Genomic DNA, 20,159 nt, shown 5'->3' with positions numbered 1-20,159 from the left:
GTGATGGGAAGCATACATAGGTTACTGTCACGGTGATGGGAAGCATAGGTGACTGTCATGGTGACAGGAAGCATATATAGGTTACTGTCAGGGTGACGGGAAGCATGCATAGGTTACTGTCACCGTGACGCGAAGCATGCATAGATTACTGTCCCGGTGACGGGAAGCATACATAGGTTACCTGTCACGGTGACAGGAAGCATAGGTCACTGTCACGGTGACGGGAAGCATGCATAGGTTACTGTCACGGTGACGGGAAGCATACATAGGTTACCTGTCACGGTGACGGGAAGCATAGGTCACTGTCACGGTGATGGGAAGCATACGTAGGTTACAGTCACGAAGACGGGAAGCATAAGTAGGTTACTGTCACGGTGACGGGAGGCATAGGTCACTGTCAGGGTGACGGGAAGCATACATAGGTTACTGTCACAGTAACGGGAAGCATAGGTTCCTGCCCACAGTGACGGGTGATAAGGAGTCAGTTTCGGATCAATTGACTGAACGGGAGGAGAATCGGACTATTTTTTTCTTGACTCACATCAGAAATCTTAAATAAGACAGGTATATACGGTACTGCCTCAACAAATGCAGAGAGATGGGGGGGGTCCATAGTATACCTGTATGTACAGATATGGCCAACCCTGTGACCCCACAGATCACACTAAAATGTCTTGACACTTTTAGTTATTTCAGAAGTGTTGCATTATCCCTATTTTTTTTTTGAAATCTCCCTATAGGAAAAAAGACTTGGGATTAGACTGGGGATAGTGGGGGCATATAAAAAGGCAGTTACCTTTGTCATTGTAAGATATTAGCAAAGTGCTTCTGGTAATGTTATTTCCTGAGCACCTTAAATTTATGTGGCATAACTGAGAAAGTAAGTTGAATTTTTGGTTAAACTTAGAATACCATATGTTGTTATTATCATATTGGATAGCATGTTCTAGAGGATATGTGGGGAAGCTCTTGAGATTTTTAGAAATATTAGAAACTGATTGTGTCTATAGATGTTGTTCTGGGAGGTGCGTCCCCAGCTTCTATCTGACTTGCAAAACCGCCAGAAAAGACTGTGAAGTGCTCCTTTAAGTTTTTGTGGGAGAAAGCAAATCTAAGTAAGTTAAAGACGGTGAGTGTGCCATCTTGTAACTGTTGCTTTTTCTCCTTTTTATGTTTTCCTGTCTTCAGCTGTAGGTGGCTCCCCCAGATCATTACAGAGAGGAAAAACCTGGACTCTGAGCCATAGACCCCAGATACACTGTAAAACTCTCGAAGAGGTGATAGCTGTGGCCCTGGGTTGTGCAATCCAGGCCTCCTTGAACCAGGGCTCTGTCCTGCAAGAGTATGACACAGACTGTGAGGTCTTCCGCCAGCGCTTCAGGCAGTTCCAGTACACAGAAGCTGCGGGGCCTCATGAAGCCTTCAACAAACTCTGGGAGCTTTGTTGTCAGTGGCTGAAGCCAAAGATGCGTTCTAAGGAACAAATCCTGGAGCTGCTTGTGCTCGAGCAATTCCTAACCATTCTCCCCACAGAAATAGAGACCTGGGTGAGGGAACACTGCCCAGACAATAGAGAAAGAGTTGTGTCCCTCATTGAAGACTTGCAGAGAGAGCTTGAGATACCAGAACCACAGGTGAGAAAAAAAAATGTGGAGTCTCTGTTCTTAGGGGAACAAAAAGAGGTACCCAGGCCAGGGGTCTGTAGCCATCATTTTGACTCTGATTCCACAGCCCCAAAACTTCTCCAGAGACTTTTCCAGGGTTCTCTTCTGCTGGAATCAGCATGTGGGTCTGAGATTCTCCCCTGTATCTGACCCCATGCCCTCTCTAGGACACACATATGAGAATGCCCCATTTGGTATTATTAAATGAAATTTGCAGACAGCATAGCTTATCTAGAAACATCAATTACAGTTATCCATACTCTGCTCTATGGCTTCCTAGCCAGTTCCTGTCATGGTATGATTGATTGTGACCACTAAGTTTCTAGGGGTTTTTACTTTGTTAATGACTTTCTTTTCAAAACAGAAGGAGGAGAGGATAGGGTGAATGTGGCCTGCACATTCTAAACTCTTTACTATTGTTTCTTTCCAGAATGATCTGGCTGGCATTGAGTCAAGTAGAGTCTAGAGAGAGTACAAGGAAGGCAGCGCAGTTTAGTGTAAACTGATATGCATTTCTCCAGTGCATGTGATCACTGCATGGGAGGACATGAAGTGGTCACATGCCAACCCCTCTGCTTTCAATTACTGTGATGGGACAGTCAGGAATTCTGAGCAAGGCTCCAGTGCTATGAGCAGTGTTGTCCCTGGTGATGTGATTGTACAGAGTGGCCAAAAAATCAGTTCTTGGTAAAGGAAAAGAAAATCTGTGGTTTTCTCTGGTTCGCACAAAAGTTCTAAACTAATAAATGTGCAAAAGCTGTTCAGTTTCTGCCTGATCACCAGGATGTGGTTCATACTAGGTTCTTTTTCTCTACATGAAGATTTGAAGAAGGAGTCCCATGTTTGGGAGAGTGTAGGAAGAGCTCTGATTGTAAGTGATGTGCCCATTGCTGGCCCATTAAATTCCAGTAGCACCGGCTGCCCGCATATTGCCTTGTATTCAGTACCACCCCTGGACGCTTCTGCTAGGGAAACCATCAGTGAACACAGGGCAAGCTGAACACAGGGCACTTTTCCCAGAAGGCAATAGCAAGAGCTTCTGTCTGACATTCACAATCTCTGGGGCTTGGGACACAGATTACTAGAGCAGTTGGCTTCACTGCAAGTAGTGGCTTGCCTAGGAAATCACCAAGGTCCCTGCATCCCTAGGATGTAGTTTTCATTACTTTCCTTAGCTTCCTGGTTTGGGTGAAAATAGATGATTTTTGTCTTTGGGAGGTCTGGGCATCTCTGCACATCTCTAGAGTTGCAAACCACTCCTGGCACTTGATCACTTAAATGCACTTAACAGTGCAGCTGGATCAGCTGTGAGCACACTCCCCAGAGACTTTGTATGAAGGAAAGAGCAGGTGGAATAACTCACTAGGAATTATTTGTGTTGATTACTATTGAAATCCTGATACTTTGTAGATGTTGTAATAAGGCCATCCTGGTACAGTCAACTTACCTGTTGTTGGTTGATGGTTGGTTGGTTGGTTGGTTGGTTGGTTTTTTTTAATGCATTGCCTCCCAGAACCCCTGGAGACCTTAAAGCTACATCTGTGGCTCATGGTACTGTTGGTGAGGAATGGCTGACTTTGAAAGTGGTAAACTGGCTTTAGTTCCAGTGGAGTCTCAACTCGGGAGTGATGTGTGTGGCCTCTCTCTCAGATTGACATGGATGACATGCTCTTGGAAGAACTGGCACCAGTTGGAACAGTACCCATGCCATCCACCTTGCACCTGGAGGCACCTGCGCTCCAAGTAATGGAACCTGTCCAGGAGCCCCCGGTGCCAGATGCCTGGATGCCACAAGCAGGGCCACAGGAGCTGAGCTACAGTGCTAATGGTGAATGCCAACCCTTTCTGGACCCTGGTAAGACACGACTTTTCTTTTCATTCTGGGTTTGTGTTTGAGAGCTAAAGAACTGGGAAGGTTTTGGTTTGAGTTAGAAATATGAATCCCCCAATGGCCCTGAACCACTGCCATAAAGAAGTGGAGGGCTGAGAACAGGAGGTAGATATCTTTTTCTAGGTCCCCCAGTGCAGTGAGTGATGCGCATCGGATCGAGTGGCCTTGGGAGTTGGGTATAGTGATGGCCTTGCCCAAGAGACTTTTCACCAAGAATGTTATTTGGGAAAACCTCTTGTGGGAGTTCGGATCCTCTGGTGAAAACACAGTTGTTCACCAAGTTTTGAGCCTGTGATGTGAGGTAGAGGGAGGGCAAGTTAGTTCCTTTTATGGCATGCAAAGTCCCATTTTAGAAGAGGACTTTGCAACATGCTTCCTTCAGATCCTTAAAAAGGGTGCGGTTCTTTATAGAATAAGGTGAAAAAATGTCAATTTCACCATGCTGTGGTGGCACATGTCTTTATTCTCAGCACTTGGGAGTCAGAGGTAGGCGGATCTCTCTGAGTTCGAGGTCATCCTGGTCTACAGAGTGAGTTCCAGGACAGCCAAGACAATACAGGGAAACCCTCTCTCAAAAAGCAAAACAAAAAAGGTCAATTTCATAAAACCCCTGACTAGAATGGTATTTTTAGAATGTGGTGAGGAGACCTCAGGCATTAGTTTAATACAGATAAATGCTACACACACTAGTGTTTGAAGCTCACTGACTCTGGCATAACAGGCGAGTTCTAGAAGGAGCTAGGTCCAGTAGAGAAACGCAGCTGGGCCCTGTAGCCTTTGTGCCCTTGTGTTTCCCTTCCCTTTGGGGTTCTCTGCTCCATTTCTCCCCTCACTGGCTCATGTGTGGCTGGAACCCTGACTCCTGGGGGTGGTGCATTTTGAACATGTTGGCACTTGAACTAAACTGGGTAACACTGAGACAGCAAAAGCAAACAGCAAAATGGAAATCAGTGAGAACAACCCAAGTTACCAAAGCAAAGTGCCTGATGCATGAGTAACTAGCAACAGCTAAGGCCTAGAATTCCTTTTTACAATTCCGTATTATTAATTCAGCCAAGATTAGGAGCACCTGAAAAGAACCAGACCAGACACTGGGAAATTGTTGATGCACAAAGCAAAAAAGCAGCCTTCGCCATTCTGGAGCTCCAAGTCTGGTGGGCAGTTGACACATTCCATGTATGATATGGAAAGTAATCCTGGAGGGCATAGGTGACAATGAAGCACATTGAGAGACACCTTACCACCAGTTAAGAGAACTGACTCCAGGAGGAGGGGTTAGGGGGAATGCCTATGGGAAGGGACCAGGATGGGCTTGCTGAGTGAGAGCCGCGCATACAGGGGGGGAGAGGACTCTGAGCAGAAACACTAGGGCCAGAAAGAACACCTGCATCTGCACTGGGAGGGACCGACTGGAGTACGAGCCAAGTTGGTGATCATGGAGAGGAAAAAGCAATTTCAAAAATATTCAGCCTATGTGAAACATAAGACTTGTGACTGACTGACTGGTTACTGAGTAATGAACGAGAAAGGTGAAGGATGCAGCCTAAGTCTCTGGCCTTTGACCTGGGTAGATGGGAATGTCACTCATTGGTATGGAGAACTCAGAGGGAGACTGGCTTTCAAAGGTCAAGATAAGGTATGACCACACCAGGCCAGAATAGTTTTAAATGATGGTAAGAAAGAAAAAAGAAACACTGTAAAGTCCATACTTACACATATTGGTTGAAGCAGAACTATATAATATTATTGTTTATATTCTAGTATTTATATTGCCTTCATTTCATAGTCTGTTGAGAAGTTTAAATTTAGCTGGGCGATGGTGGCTCATACCTTTAATCCCAGCACTCGCAAGGCAGAAGCAGGCAGATCTGAGTTTAAAGCCAGCCTGGTCTACAGAGTGAGTTCTAGGTCAGCCATGGGTACATAGAGAAACCCTATCTTGAAAAACAAACAAACAAAAAAAAAACCCAAAGTTTAAATTTTTGTACATATATGTTTGTAATTAATTTTAGAACTTAGCCATCCTACTCAGTTATAAGTCTATATACTCATTCTGATTTTGCATGTGATTTCTTTCTTATCTCAATATTGCACATATATAATCGCAGAGCAGTAGTATTAATATTATTAGTCATATTCATTTTCATACTTTCTAAAACACAAGTTTCTATCTCACTCAGTCCCAAAGCCATTCAGTCTCAAAAAACACACATAGGCTTATATTAATCATAAACTGTTTGGCCTATTGCTTATGTTTATTACTAACTAGCTCTTATGACTTATATTCCCTCATAATTCTTGTCTTTGTTTAGCCATGTGGCTTGGTACCTTTTCTCAGTGAGGCATTCTCATCTTGCTTCCTCTGCATCTGGCTAGTGACTGCATCTCTGCCTTTTCTCTTCCCAGAATTCTCCTAGCCTGGTTGTCCCACCTATACTTCCTCCAAGGCTACTGGCTAGTCTGTGTTTTATTAAACCAATATGAGTGACAAATCTTTACAATGTACAAGAGCATTATCCCACAGCACATTGACATTCAGTGTATTTTTAAAAACAGGTATAATGTATTAATGAAGCAAGTATTAAATAAAAATCGGAAGAAATTAGCCTGTTTAAAATGATATAAAATGGTGCAAGACTTATTATCACATTATTTATTTAAAAGTTACTTAAAGTTTTGATTTTTAAAAAAAATAAAAGCATCTCAATATTTTGCATGATAATCATTTTGGAAATTGAGTGAAAGATCATAAGATAATGGTTAGTGGGGAAATAAATGTAAAAGTTATATATGAATTTGAGTTTATCTGAAAATCTGGACCATATCCCCTGTTGGTAAAAAATGAACTTTTGGAGGATATAAGTACTGCAATTTATAATAAAATAGTCCCACACTAGCCCAGAATGGAGTATAATAAAGGTTTATTTATTTAGGGGTAGTCTCACATAAAAAGCAGTGACCAGTAGTCCTCTGCGTGAGCAGGGAACTAGAACCAAATCCAGCAGCCAACGAGTCTCATGTGCCCCTATATCTGCATATATAGTACATATGACTATGGCCAAAGTGGGCCAGCCTCCCAAAGGCCATTGGCTGAAGGAGTTTCCACAGCACCTCCCCATTTTGTCTAAATAAGAGTTCCAAACCCAATACAAAACTATATATAATAGGAAAAAATATCAAGTATAAAAATTAGAATTACAACAAGCATAAACAATATCAAGCAAGAAACATATGCTAAATGTTTTAATAGTTATCCTATTCTAAGCAGCCTAAGTCTTATATTAGAAATGGCTTGGTTAAGTCATGAGAGGAAAGTAACTATGGCTATCTAGTCTTCAACCCCATAAAAGTCCTGAAAAGGGAAATAATATTACTTGAGTAAACAGGAAGCACAATCAAGCAACTTCCAAAAGGTGTAAGAAATGACAGAGATAACAGACTACCTGGGCAATCACCCAAAGTCTCATTTGCAACACTGGAGCAACCATCTTTGGCTAAGGTCTAAAGTATCTGACAGACCATTTTCAGAAGCAGGAAAATTTTCAAAACTGTCTTACCCTGTTTTGGCAAGGTTTGACAGTCTTTTTGCTTGTATTCTGCTTGTCCAGTCTGGACGCCATGCATTTTGTCAGCAGTTGAGCAGGGGCAGTTCTTTGTTCAAAGGCCAGTTTTACCAAGAAAACAAACTCCAAGTGGAGTGTCTTCAGTGCCCAACATTCTCTCAGGAATAGATTGGTGCTGCCAGGAGCAAATGTGTCTCACATCAACAGAATACTAAGTTATTTAAATGCCATGTTTTACAGCTCTTTGAAGTGGATGAAGATTATCTATCTATGCAGAATATAATCTGTATGTAACTAAAGTACCTGACTAGTATAACCATAAGTATGACAAACAAGGATGACTATTGTTCTATAATTCTTAATACCTATATAGCTTAAAGACTAAGGCTTTATATTAAAATAGTAAAAAAAACTTTAAACAACTGTGAAGCAAATTGGGACAGTGACCTCCAAATGTAAACAATATATAAATATTTTGATCAGAGGTAGAAATGTATAGTGCAATATGATAAATATATTCCAAAATTGTATCAGTATACAAAGTATCTTAAGCAGAGGTAGAAACATGTACGCATACAATATGATAAAATAACTTTGCATAGGTACACAAATGTTGTAAAAAGAAATAGGAGAATATTCAATATAACAAATATAATTTGAATTTGTATCAATATACAAGAATCTATACCAATATAAGTTTTCTATAAATAATAGCTTACAAGTATTCTCACTATCACTATTATTATTAGTGTGAGTAAGCTCACACTAATCTACCTATTATCCCATCCAATTCCTTTTTTGCCTTAAGATATCCCTTATCCTACTTAATTTCCACCCCCAACTGTATACCACTTATAATCAACCCCAATAAATGTCCCTAACCCTGAGGACAAACTTTGTTGGGAGAGGGAACGTCGTTTTCTAGAATTACTTCCTGCTCTCATGGGGGTGATTTATTTCTATGGGATCCTGTAAAAAGTAAAATGATGGTTAAGTTCTAAGATTACTGTCTGGTGTAATTGCAAATAATTTCTGAGTAGTCAGTAGGGCTTTTTGAAGTTATGTATATGTATAGGAGTCATTTAATCATAGTCACTAACCTATTGCCACATTCGTTAATTGCAAAATTAAGAACTTAAATGCAAACTACAAATAGAGCTAACAAAGACAAAAGCTTTAAGAATCCCTCATTGCCAGGTGGTGGTGGTGCTCGCCTTTAATCCCAGAATGTGGGAGGCAGAGGCAAGCGAATCTCTGTGAGTTCAAGGCCACCCTGGTCTACAGAGCAAGTTCCAGGACATCCAGGACTGTTACACAGAGAAACCCTGTCTCAAACAAACAAACAAAGAAAAAATCCCCACATTTGGGACTGGAGAGATGGCTGAGTGCTTAAAAGCTTAACTTTATGCCTGACACCCTAGAACTTTGGAATACTGTAGACTATCTGCAGTCAGAAAGAAAAAGGGTAAGGAGGCACTAGGCCTGGGTGCTTAAACTGTATCATATAAACTATAATTAGTGCCTCGCAGCTAGAACACATTTTCACTTGCCTAAGCTTTGGATTTTTTGACTCAGTTAATGAGATTTCACTCTGAGTACATGAAAGATGCCAAAGAACACACCAAAAGATTCTTTTTCTTTTATTGTTTTGTTTTGTTTTTAGAAACAGGTTTTCTCTGTGGAACAGTCCTGGGTGTCCTGGAACTCTGTAGACCAGGCTGGCCTTGAACACAGAGATCCTCCTGCCTCTGCCTCCGGAGTGCTAGGATTAAAGGTGTGCACCACCACCGCCCAACCTAATTTTAAAAAAAAAATGTGTGTATGTCTGTGTGTGGATGTTTGCGTGTGAGTGCAGGTGCCCATGGAGGCTGGAAGAGGGTGCTGGAGTCCCTGAAGCTGTAGTTACAGATGGTTGTGAACACCTGACGTGAGTGTTGGGAACTGAACACTCATCTCTGAAAGAGCTGTGCGTGCTCATAACCACTGAGCCATCTCCCTAGCCTGAGAAGATTTTTTTTTTTTTTTTTTGGTTTTTCAAGACAGGTTTTCTCTGTAGCTTTGGGCCTGTCCTGGAACTAGCTCTTGTAGACCAGGATAGCTTTGAACTCACAAAGATCTGCCTGCCTCTGCCTCCTGAGGGCTGGAATTAAAGGCGTGTGCCACCACCACTTGGCTCCTGAGAAGATTTTTTTTAATAAAACAAGTTTATGTTTATTTATTTTGTGTGTGTGCATGTGTTGATGTCCATGCATGTGTGAATGTCAGAAGAGAGTTTGCAGGAGTCACTTTTCTCCTAGCGTGTGAGTTCCTAGTGTCAAACTAGACCTTCATGCTTGTGGGCAAACTGTTTTACCTGATGAGCCATCACTAGCTGAGAAGGCTATTGTGAATTAAATCTCTTTAGAATTCCCTGTTCCATTAAATGTTAATATAGGTAATATCTAATGCCCGGCTATAGTAATGATACCTCATAGAGCAGTGCACCTTTAGTAACATGATCTTTGCTAAGTGGAGCTTAGTAAAATGATTGGCTGAACATTAGTGAAGGATCTCTTTCTTAACCTCCAATTGTTTTATATCATCACACTCCACTATATTATTTCTTTTGTACCATAGTCTACAACTGTAAATCGCCTCTGAAGTTTAGCAGCTTAAAGGAGAAAATGAAAAGAGGGGGGTGCTTTTAAAAAATATAGACTTTCTATGAGCCAGGAATTTCCAGAAGATTTACAATGTTTCTGGCTCGGTCTCTGTGAGCTAGCAGAACCCTCAGTTTCTTGCTAAGGGGACTTCTCCATATGCGTGTCCTCAAGACAGGCTTCTCTCATAGGAGATGATCTAAAAGAAAGCAAGACATGTGCCACAATGTTGTTGGTAACCCAGTCACACACCGTCACTTCTGCAATTTTCTCTTTAGAACAAAGTCACAGATCCACCCACGCTTAAAGGGGAAAAACATCTCACTCGATGACTGTAAAATAATTTGATGACTTAGCTTATTTGAAAACAACCCATTCTTTCTTGCATTTAGAAATTGGATCCATTTTCAACAATGATTTAATAGCATGTGAGGGCGGGACGCCATTTACTTGTGTGTAGTTATCTAGCTGTGATTTCATTAAAAGCCTAAAAGTAAAAAGCCTCTTATTTTGCACTGAATGTGCTTATGACTGAAGGCCCATAGGTTTAGTTTACCGTTGGACTGATTGTTGGACATTGGTTCTCAAGAAAGGACTGCATTTACATTTTGTAGATTGCTGTTGTTTTTATTAAGTTTTACAGTCAGCTCACTGTGAGGATTGTGTTACGTCTGAAGATAGTTTGGAGAATACTGCTGTATTAATGATACTGTATTTTATGAAGCCTGAACCTGAAATGTGTTTCTATTTATTTGGACTTTCTCAGGTGTTTTCAACAGTGTTTTAGAGTTTTCAAAGTATAAATTTTACACTGAGCTTATTAAATTATTTTAGTCATATTAATGTTATCATTAGTGGGATTATCTTATTCAGTGCATTTTGGATTGTTCTTTGAAAATATATAGAAATGCTATTGATTTTTCCATATTGATCATGTAGCCTACAAACATACTTGCCTTGTTTATTATGATAGATTCTTTAGGGTTTCCTGTATATGTATAAAATTATGTCACCTATGAAAGGTAATAGTTTTGTATCTTTTGTTGTGTAGTTTCCCTTTAGAACAATATTAAATTGAAGTAGTAAAAGTACATCCTTGTCTTGTTCCAGGTCTGGGAAGAATTTTATTTCTTCTTTCATTATTACTTTTATATTAGGTATGGGGGCTTTCATAGATAGAATATATCAAGTTGAGGAGATAATTTTTCTCTTCCTACTTTGAGTTTTTTTTTAATTTGGGTAGCAATATTTTTGGATATATCTTATTAATTAATTGTTCTTTTACTCACTATAAAATGATACCCTTTATAAATAGTAAGTTTTGGGTTTCAGTATCTGAGTTGTCTAGCTGTCTTATGAATAATAATTATAAAACATTCCCTTTAATATCTTGGAGGCAGAGGCAGGCAGGAGGATCTCTGTGAGTTCAAGACCAGCCTGGTCTGCAGAGTGAGTTCCAGGATAGCTAGAGGTGTACAGAGAAACCCCGTCTTGAAAAACAAATGAAAGCAAACAGGGAGTGCAAAACTCCAGCAGGAGCTCTGCCTTTCCACTGAATTGTGTAGTCCGCTCAGATCTAGCCTGGTCAGTATGTAGTTGGAGTTACAGATGCCATTTTATTTAGTCTTCTATATAACTCTCTTCTCTCTCACACATGCACTGCTTTCTCTTGTGTTAAGTGAATATAGTGTAGCACTTTGCTTTAATGAACATTCCCTGTATCTAAGTTAGTTCTTAAGTAGATGATTACAGCTCCCCATTTATGCTTAAACTTATCATCAGTTCAGAGTTATATTAACAATGTCATTAAATACAGAAACGTTAGTGCTATATAGGTCTATATTCTTTACTTCTGTATTAGAATCATATTCTCAAACCTGGTATAAGCCCCACAGTACATTGCTATAATTATTACTCCACATGGTTTTCAGGATTTTAAAAAGAAATGAATGAGAAAGGAAAACAAATTACAGCTTTTTTAGCTTTATTGTCATGTACGGTTTTATTTCTTTAGAAGGATTTGAGCAGGCAACTCTAGTCATTTCTTTACCATGTACCAAGTTTTCTCTCACGTGCCTCATATGTGGTGCTGTTGACAAATACAGTACCTTCCTACATGGCATAGAACTTGTTTTCTCAAATGTTTGAGTCAAAAGAAACAGACTTTTTGATTTATAATGTCTTTTCCAATTATATGCTACTTTTATTTGTGCTATTTTTTCATGCGGCTTCAAGTTACGTTCTCAGAATCTCTCACTTTCAGACTGAGAGATTACCCTTTTTTAAAAACATATATAGCTATTTTCAGGCAAGTCGGCTAGCAGTGAATTCTGTTTTGTTTTTCAGGGATATCTTTATTGCATGTTCATTTGGGAAAGACAGAATTCTTGAATATAGGATTCTTTTTCCTTCCTTTTTATTTATTCATTTACGTATTTATATTTTATATGCATTAATGGTTTGTCTACATGTCTGTCTGTGTGAGGGAGGGTGTCAGCCCCTGGAACTAGGGTTACAGACAGTTGTGAGCTGCCATGTGGGTACTGGGAATTGAACTCAGGTCCTCTGGAAGAGCAGCCGTGCTCTTAACCACTGAGCCACCTCTCCAGCTCACTTTTCATTTTTCTTTAAGCACTTTGACTCTGTCACCCCACTGCGTTTTAGCCTCTTGTTTGTAATGGAACTCACAGTTTCATTTCAAACTAAATTGGTATAATTAAATCTTTATTTGACTAATTTGGGGTTTAACGTCTTAGTAAATTTGCTTGCTACTAACCTTAAAACTTTTATTACATTCATTTATTTGTATGTGTGTATATAAAAGTTCCTGGAATTGACTTTAAGTCACTGAGTTTGGCTGCAGGGGCCTTTACCTGCTGAGCCCTTATACTGCCCTCCTCTACTAACTTTAATCTAATCAGATTTAATCTCTATGTAAATAGTTCACTTGTAATTGGGGGTCATTTTTCTGATTTTTCAAGGTCTCTCTCTGTCTCTCTCTCTGTCTCTCTCTCTGTCTCTCTCTCTCTCTCTCTCTCTCTCTCTCTCTCTCTCTCTGCTTGCGGATCTTCTGTAATTATCCTACTTGGAATTCATTGACCTTCCTACGTATGTAGGGGAGTTCTTCTCAATATACTTTAGGGATTCTATCCATCATTTCTTTAACTATTTCCTCTGATGCCCTACAGAAATACCTGTCATTCCAGAGTGACCATGAAGAAGTTCTGTCAGACTGCTTTCTAATCCGTAGTTTATAGGGGGCTAGAAATCACTAAAATTACCCAGTCATCAACTTAACCTGGAGCACACACCACAGACAGCTCAACAGGTGAAGAGTGTCCTTTCCAAGTGCCTCAGTTGGACTAAACCTCTCGTAGGCAGCTCTGCTGGTTTCTGTGTCTTCCAGGCCACTGCTCTGCTCTCAGAGTCTTCTTTGCAGCTTGCCTGGTCTGAGAGTCTTCTTTGCAGCTTGGCTTGTTTACTCCTAGAATGAAGGGGCCCAGTGAATCTGGTCAGTTTCAGTAACTTTCTAGAGTTTTTTTTTTTTTGAGTTTCTAGACTTTTTTTGAGTTGTTTGCCTTCTGTCTTAAAGGCTTCCCTGCAGAACGAAGTGTTCATTTTTTAGAGGAAACTGCTATACAACACATTTAAATTACAGTTATTACAGTATATTATCTAAAAATACCATTGCCTTAAAAATATAAGATATGCTTGTGAACATAAAAATATACACCTACTGGAATGTGGAATGTAGTCCAGGCAGACCTAGAAACTAACTATGGAGCCCATATTGGCTTTTTTTTTGAGGCAGGGTTTCTCTATGCAATAGTCCTGACTGTCCTGGAAATCTCTCTGTAGACCAGGCTGGTCTTGAACTCATACAGATCTGCCTGTCTCTGCCCCCAGAGTGCTGGGATTAAAGGTATGCGCCACCACTGCCCACCCATATTGGCAGTCTTTCTGCCTCAGGCTCCAAGGTGCTGCAGTTAGTCATGAGCCAGCACAGCTGGTTGACCATCACACTTTTACAAACATCTGGTCACTTGTCCTTCTGTTGATTTCATTACTAATTCTTTTGCTGTTTTTTTTCTCTTTTTTCTTTCTTTTTAGTTTTTTTATATATACACTGGATAGTAATCCTCTAAGATGAATAGCAAAGATTTACCCATTCTTTAAGCTATTTCATTACTATTGTTTCCATTACTGTTCAAAGGATTTTTTTTAACTTAATAGGATCCCACTGGCCTGTTCTTACTATTATTTTCCAAGATTTGGAGTTCATTTCTGAAAGGTTTTACTAATACCTATATCAGGACATATTTCACCATGGTTTTTTTTCTGGTAGTTTAAAAGTATCAGGTCTAACATTAAAGTCTTTGATTTTTTTCTTTCTCTTTGGAGACAGGTTTTCTTTGTGTAATCCTGGCTGTCCTGGAACGCTGGGATTAAATGTATGTGACACTACTGCCTGACTTCTTTGAGCCATTTTAAATTAATTTTTAATCGAATTATTAGTAGGGATAAAGTCTTAATCATGGGCATGTAGAAGTTGGGTAGTGGTGGTGCACACCTTTAATCCCAGCATTTGGGAGGCAGAGGCAGACATATCTCTGTGAGTTTGAGGCCAGTCTGGTCTACAGAGTGAGTTCCAGGACTGCCAAGGCTACACAGAGAAACCCTGTCTCAAAAAAAAAAAAAACAGAACAAAAAGTAGCATTTACATGTAGATAAATTCTGTTTTCCAGGTACCATTTGTTGAGGAGACTATTTTTTTCCTCCAAGTTTTATTTTTGGCAACTTTGTCAGTATGGTTCTGTAGTATAATTTGAGGTCAGGTTTGATGCCTCTGGCATTCTTCTTTTCAGTGAGAGCTGCCTTCGCTGTTTGTATCCTTTGTGCTTCTGCATGAAATTTAGGGCCGATTTCTAGTTCTCTGAAGAATGTAGTTTGAATTTTGAAGGTTGGTTACACTCTACCACAGACCACTTTGGGCGACAGTGCTATTTTTACAATTTTAATTCTGCTACTTTGTGAAGTTCCTCAGTCTTCTAGTATATTCCTCTGATTCTTTCATACATGTTTTGTAGTTATATTATAGAGGAATTTTGCCTCCTTGGTTAGATTTATTCCTAGGTACTTAAAAATATTCTATTGTTAATTATGTGTGCATTTGGGGCACATGAATACAGTGCCTGCAGAGGCCAGAAGAAGGCATCAGATCCCCCAGACCTGAAGTTACAAGCAGCTGATGTCTTCTGATGTGAAGTGCAGAGACGTACTGCTTTTGCCATTTCTCCAGCCCCTATTCCTGGTATTTTTTATGGTATACTAGATGGCATTGTTTTTTCTGATTTCTTTCTCAAGGTCAAGTTTTATATTAAAAAAAAGTTACTGGATCTTCTTTGTTGATTTTGTATCATGCCTGTTTGCTGAAATTCTATCAGATCTTTGATTCTTCTATCTTAGGGTCTAAATACAAGAATTTATCTTCAAATAGGGATATTGGGCTTCATCCTGTTCTGTTTGTTTCACTTTTATTTCTTTCTCTTGTCTTGCTGCTCTGGCTAAGATTTCAGGTGCTATATATTAAGAGTAGTGAGAAAGGCTAGCATAGAACTTTCAGAGGCTTTGGTTAAGTCTTTTCCAGCAGCCAGCTGATTGGCTGTCTGGTCTAACACTTCCTAGATTAGTTAGTGGGTTTTCCTGTGGGTTTCGGGAGACAAATAAATGTAGGTAGCTTTGAATCCTGGAGCAGTTCAGGGGAGACCTTAAGTACTGCAGCATGATTACGTGGTGGGAAGTAGGGAAACTTCGGCCAGTGCCGGGATGCTATGCAAAGTCCGTGTTTCATGTCAAGGTTGACTTTTGCATACTGGAGAAGACTGCATTTTCTAAGTTTCTCCTTTTCTTTACTCCAGCCCCTGCCCGCTACTGTGCTATTACCATGTACAAGGATGCTCTTTCTTGTCCTCTGTTCTACTCTCCAGAAAGATTTGCATTTTCTCATATCTCTGCCTTTCCACCAACAACTAACACCAGCTACCTCAAGGGTAGTTAGCTCCTCTCTGTTTCAGTCCTATTCCCAGGAGAACTTGGCAGTGGTTGGGTGGGTATACTCTGCCATCTTGGACTGTTACCTGAATCAGTATTTTACACATTAGCTTGTTAGTCTCTTCCCAGTTTTAGTGTGTGCCCTCTGTTTCCTCGCAGCAGCTTTCCTTTGGGGTGTGACCCTCAGCTTTTTTGTCTACCCCATATTATCCCTTCATATTATCTTAACTTTGAAATCGAAACAAAAATCAAATAGCAAATTTTGAAGTACGTATCTTCTTTTTGAGGCAGGTCTCACTCTGTAGCCAAGGTTGACATGGAACTTGAAATCCTTCTGTCTGAGCCTGGAATTATAGCATGCACTGTCAACGCCCAGCACAGGAATCCATTTGAGCTCCCTATCTTTCATTTGTTAGTCTTAAAATTGAAACATATGGTTTCTTCTTGATAAAACAAACAAGGAATTTCTGTCCATTTCTCATGCCTTAATCTAAAATACAAATTAGTATTTGCCTGCATGTGCCATTTTAATAATTCTAACATTTAACCATCAGCCTATTTGTTAGCTCATTTCTGTACCAAATGTTCCTGTAGAGAAGTATACTTGGCCAGCAATGAGGAGGATGGAGAAAAAGAAACAGGAAAAATAGGGTGCCAATGAAGGCTGAAATGGTGGGAAACCAAGTAGTACTTAAGATGTTGGGCAGAAAGACCCACCTCTGCCAAAGCTACTTTGGGGTTTGATCCTCAAAAACACATCTATCTTATAGTTGCTAAATTTAAGTGTAATAATAAACACAGAGATAATGAATTTTAAAAAGATGTTGGGAAGAAACACTACCTAGCAGTTCATTTGGGTTATTTATTTTGAACTGCCCTTTCTAGACTTCTGCTGACACATAAAGACTACCTTTTGCTGCTGCCAATTAAGTACAATACAATGGAAATGTTTCTGTGAAGGGATCAAGTGAGCTTATTCCAGTAAGCAATTTCCTAACACGTGTGTTCACAGCACTCTTCTCCGACACCTGTGTTCACACCACTCTTCTCCGACACCTGTGTTCACACCGCTCTTCTCCGACACCTGTGTTCACAGAGCTCTTCTCCGACACCTGTGTTCACACCACTCTTCTCCGACACCTGTGTCTACGCGGCTCTTCTCCAACACCTGTGTTCACACCACTCTTCTCTGACACCTGTGTTCACAACACTCTTCTCCGACACCTGTGTTCACACTGCTCTTCTCCGACACCTGTGTTCACAGTGCTCTTCTCCAACACCTGTGTTCACAGTGCTCTTCTCCGACACCTGTGTTCACACCATTCTTCTCTGACACCTGTGTTCACACCACTCTTCTCTGACACCTGTGTTCACACCACTCTTCTCTGACACCTGTGTTCACACCATTCTTCTCCGACACCTGTGTTCACACCACTCTTCTATGACACCTGTGTTCACACCATTCTTCTCCAACACCTGTGTTCACAACACTCTTCTCTAACACCTGTGTTCACACCACTCTTCTCCAACACCTGTGTTCACAGTGCTCTTCTCTGACACATGTGTTTACACCGCTCTTCTGGGCACATATGTTATATCACTCTTCTCTGACATGTATGTTGATACCACTCTTCTCTGACATGTATGTTTAGACCACTCTTCTTTCACATGTATGTTTACACTCCTCTTCTTTGACACATGTTTACAGAACTCTTCTTTGACACGTATGTTTAGACTGCTCTTCTTTAAGCACTCAATAACAGTAATTCCCAGTTTTTAGTATACCAACATTCTATGAAGATTTACTCCATAGTTTATCTCTAGCATAAATAAATGTATTATCAAAATAGATACAGAGCTAAATGCATTGCTTTTAGCACATGATTCATTCACCTGAGATCACAAAAAGATGGCCTTCTCAACTGTTGTTTTGTTCTTATCTTTTCAAAAGACTCTTCTAAGTGACTCCAGATGAAGGAACAATTTGGGGAGGATATGAGTATTTAGAGGCTATATATCCATGTAGTCAGCCTATATGCTAGAAAAACCCTTGATGAACCACACTGTCATGCTTCTCCCTTTTGCTTCTGTGACCAGGTTATCAGTTACCAAAGCTTGACATGAACTTCCCATTGGATCATAGAGAAGAGTCATGGGTAAAAGAATTACAGGATCCCAAAGATATGAAACAATTGCTTGATCCCAAGATTGGTAAGTAATGGTTCCTTTCTGGTCCTGGGAAGGAGGGGAAAAAAGCGCAGTAATGGGGGTGAGGAGCATGGAAGTGTGTCTAGGCATTTCTATTCACTATTTACTTTCCTCCACTGATTCTCTTTTCCGAACACAGTGACATCTTCAGTTTCTATTTCTTCTCAGGTTTTGAGATGGGGCTAGAAAATGAAGAGGATCCTTCAAAAGAGAAAAAACTGGAAGATATGTACCCTTTTGTGGTAACTTTAGAAGGGAATGCTCTCCATGGTCCCATCCTGCAGAAAGACTATGTGCAGTTAGAAAACCAGTGGGATCCACCCCCAGAAGATTTACAGACAGACTTAACCACACTTGGAGACCCTCAGAACCCCACTCTAGGAGAGACACCTGAGACCTCCAATTTGGAAGAACCTCTCAGCCCAAAGCCTCCAAAGAAAAAGAGTCCTGGAGAGAAACCTCACCGATGTCCTCAGTGTGGAAAATGCTTCGCTCGGAAGTCCCAGCTTACTGGGCACCAGAGAATTCATTCGGGGGAGGAGCCTCACAAATGCCCTGAATGTGGAAAAAGGTTCCTGCGGAGCTCAGACCTATATAGACATCAGCGACTTCACACCGGAGAGAGACCCTACGAATGTACTGTATGTAAAAAGCGGTTCACTCGGCGCTCACACCTTATTGGGCACCAGAGAACCCATTCTGAAGAGGAAACATATAAATGTCTTGAGTGTGGGAAAAGCTTTTGTCATGGATCGAGTCTTAAAAGACACCTGAAAACCCATACAGGTGAAAAGCCCCATAGATGCCATAATTGTGGAAAGAGTTTTAGTCGCCTGACGGCGCTCACTTTGCACCAGAGAACACACACGGAAGAGAGGCCCTTTAAATGTAGCTACTGTGGGAAAAGCTTTAGACAGAGACCGAGCCTTGTAATTCATTTGAGAATCCATACAGGGGAGAAGCCATACAAATGCACTCACTGTTCTAAAAGCTTCAGACAGCGAGCGGGCCTTATCATGCACCAGGTCACACACTTCAGAGGACTTCTTTAAGAACTCTTAAGGGAAGCAGGTCCTATGACAGTTACCATTGGAGCCTATAGGAGCTGTTTGTCTTAGAAGCCTTTTGTCTGAACTTATAAGTACAGGTTTGATGGTGCTGTTTTTAAAGCCCATCTTTCAAGGTGTAGGAGTTCTAGAGTGACTACCTATCCTTGCAGTTTTTCCGAATTTCATACATTCTGTCTTTTTTCTGTTGTTTAATTGCAATGGAAAGTTTTGATTCCAAGGCAGTTAACTGTATGATAAGCACAAAGCATAGACATGGTGGCAGTCGTTTAGAGATAGGACCAGCGTAATGGAAGCACAGCGTCTGCCGTCCCACTGCCACACCTCTCCCCTCCGGAGTTGCTGAAGGCAGCTGTGTGAGAGTGGCCACTCAGATAGACATGCCTCGTGTGACAAGAAATGAGGCAGTGAATTTTGTCTAACAATACAAACGTTTCAGGAGGATTAGGGAGAGAATGCCATTGGCCGAAGGAGCAAGCTTGTTTCCCTTTCCAGTCTTATGCTTAGAGCTGTGACATTGAGCTCGGACTTTTGCGGGGTTTGCTGCTCTGCTTAGCTGGCCATCTGGGGTAATGGGGACTCCAGTGGAGTTCTGTGCTTCTGACTGCTAGGTCTAGCAGAAGTAACTCACAGTTGAAGTTGTACAAGTAGAATCTCTCTTTATCTGGATGGACTGAAGAACAAGTATCGTGGCTTTTCGTTCTGCTTTGGTATTCTCTCACGTTTATTTCAGTGCTTTTGAAACTGTGTTCATTCTCTATTCAGTGTCTCCCTAAGTATGTGTCATAGAAAACTTCGTTCTGCAAATCTTTGTGGAAACTGCTTCTAGCTTTTGTCCTTCCTAGATTCATGATGCTCATCAGCATATGAGACTCTTGGAAAGGGCGTAGTTTAGTAAAGGAGGCTAAGGCACCTCTTGTAGCTCGGTGCTTTCCAAACTTATTTGACCCCTGAACCTTTGTCATGTACTCGTAGTAATAGCTTGCAGGACTATTCTGCAGGTATCCCTTGGGACACACTGCCTTAAACCAGTATGTCTGTAGCTATCAGTGTAGTCCCGTAGCTCTAAACCTAGT

General features: G+C 40.7%; 1 protein-coding gene across 1 annotated transcript; it reads left to right on the top strand.

Moving 5' to 3' along the window:
• The first annotated feature begins 313 nt into the window (after positions 1–313).
• On the top strand, positions 314–19,068 carry LOC121437480 (zinc finger protein 449-like). The gene is made up of 5 exons (XM_041637348.1): positions 314–326; positions 1,189–1,634; positions 3,315–3,519; positions 17,906–18,019; positions 18,185–19,068. Exons 1-5 carry the CDS (start codon positions 314–316, stop codon positions 19,066–19,068), a joined length of 1,662 nt encoding a protein of 553 aa, XP_041493282.1.
• The last annotated feature ends 1,091 nt before the right edge of the window (positions 19,069–20,159 follow it).

Source organism: Microtus oregoni, unplaced genomic scaffold (assembly GCF_018167655.1).
Source record: "Microtus oregoni isolate MIOR12 unplaced genomic scaffold, Mior012 000052F_ref0000163, whole genome shotgun sequence".
Classification (NCBI taxonomy): Eukaryota; Metazoa; Chordata; class Mammalia; order Rodentia; family Cricetidae; genus Microtus; species Microtus oregoni.
The sequence above is the reverse complement of the archived record's forward strand: the minus strand, read 5'-3'. Positions and strand labels throughout refer to the sequence as shown.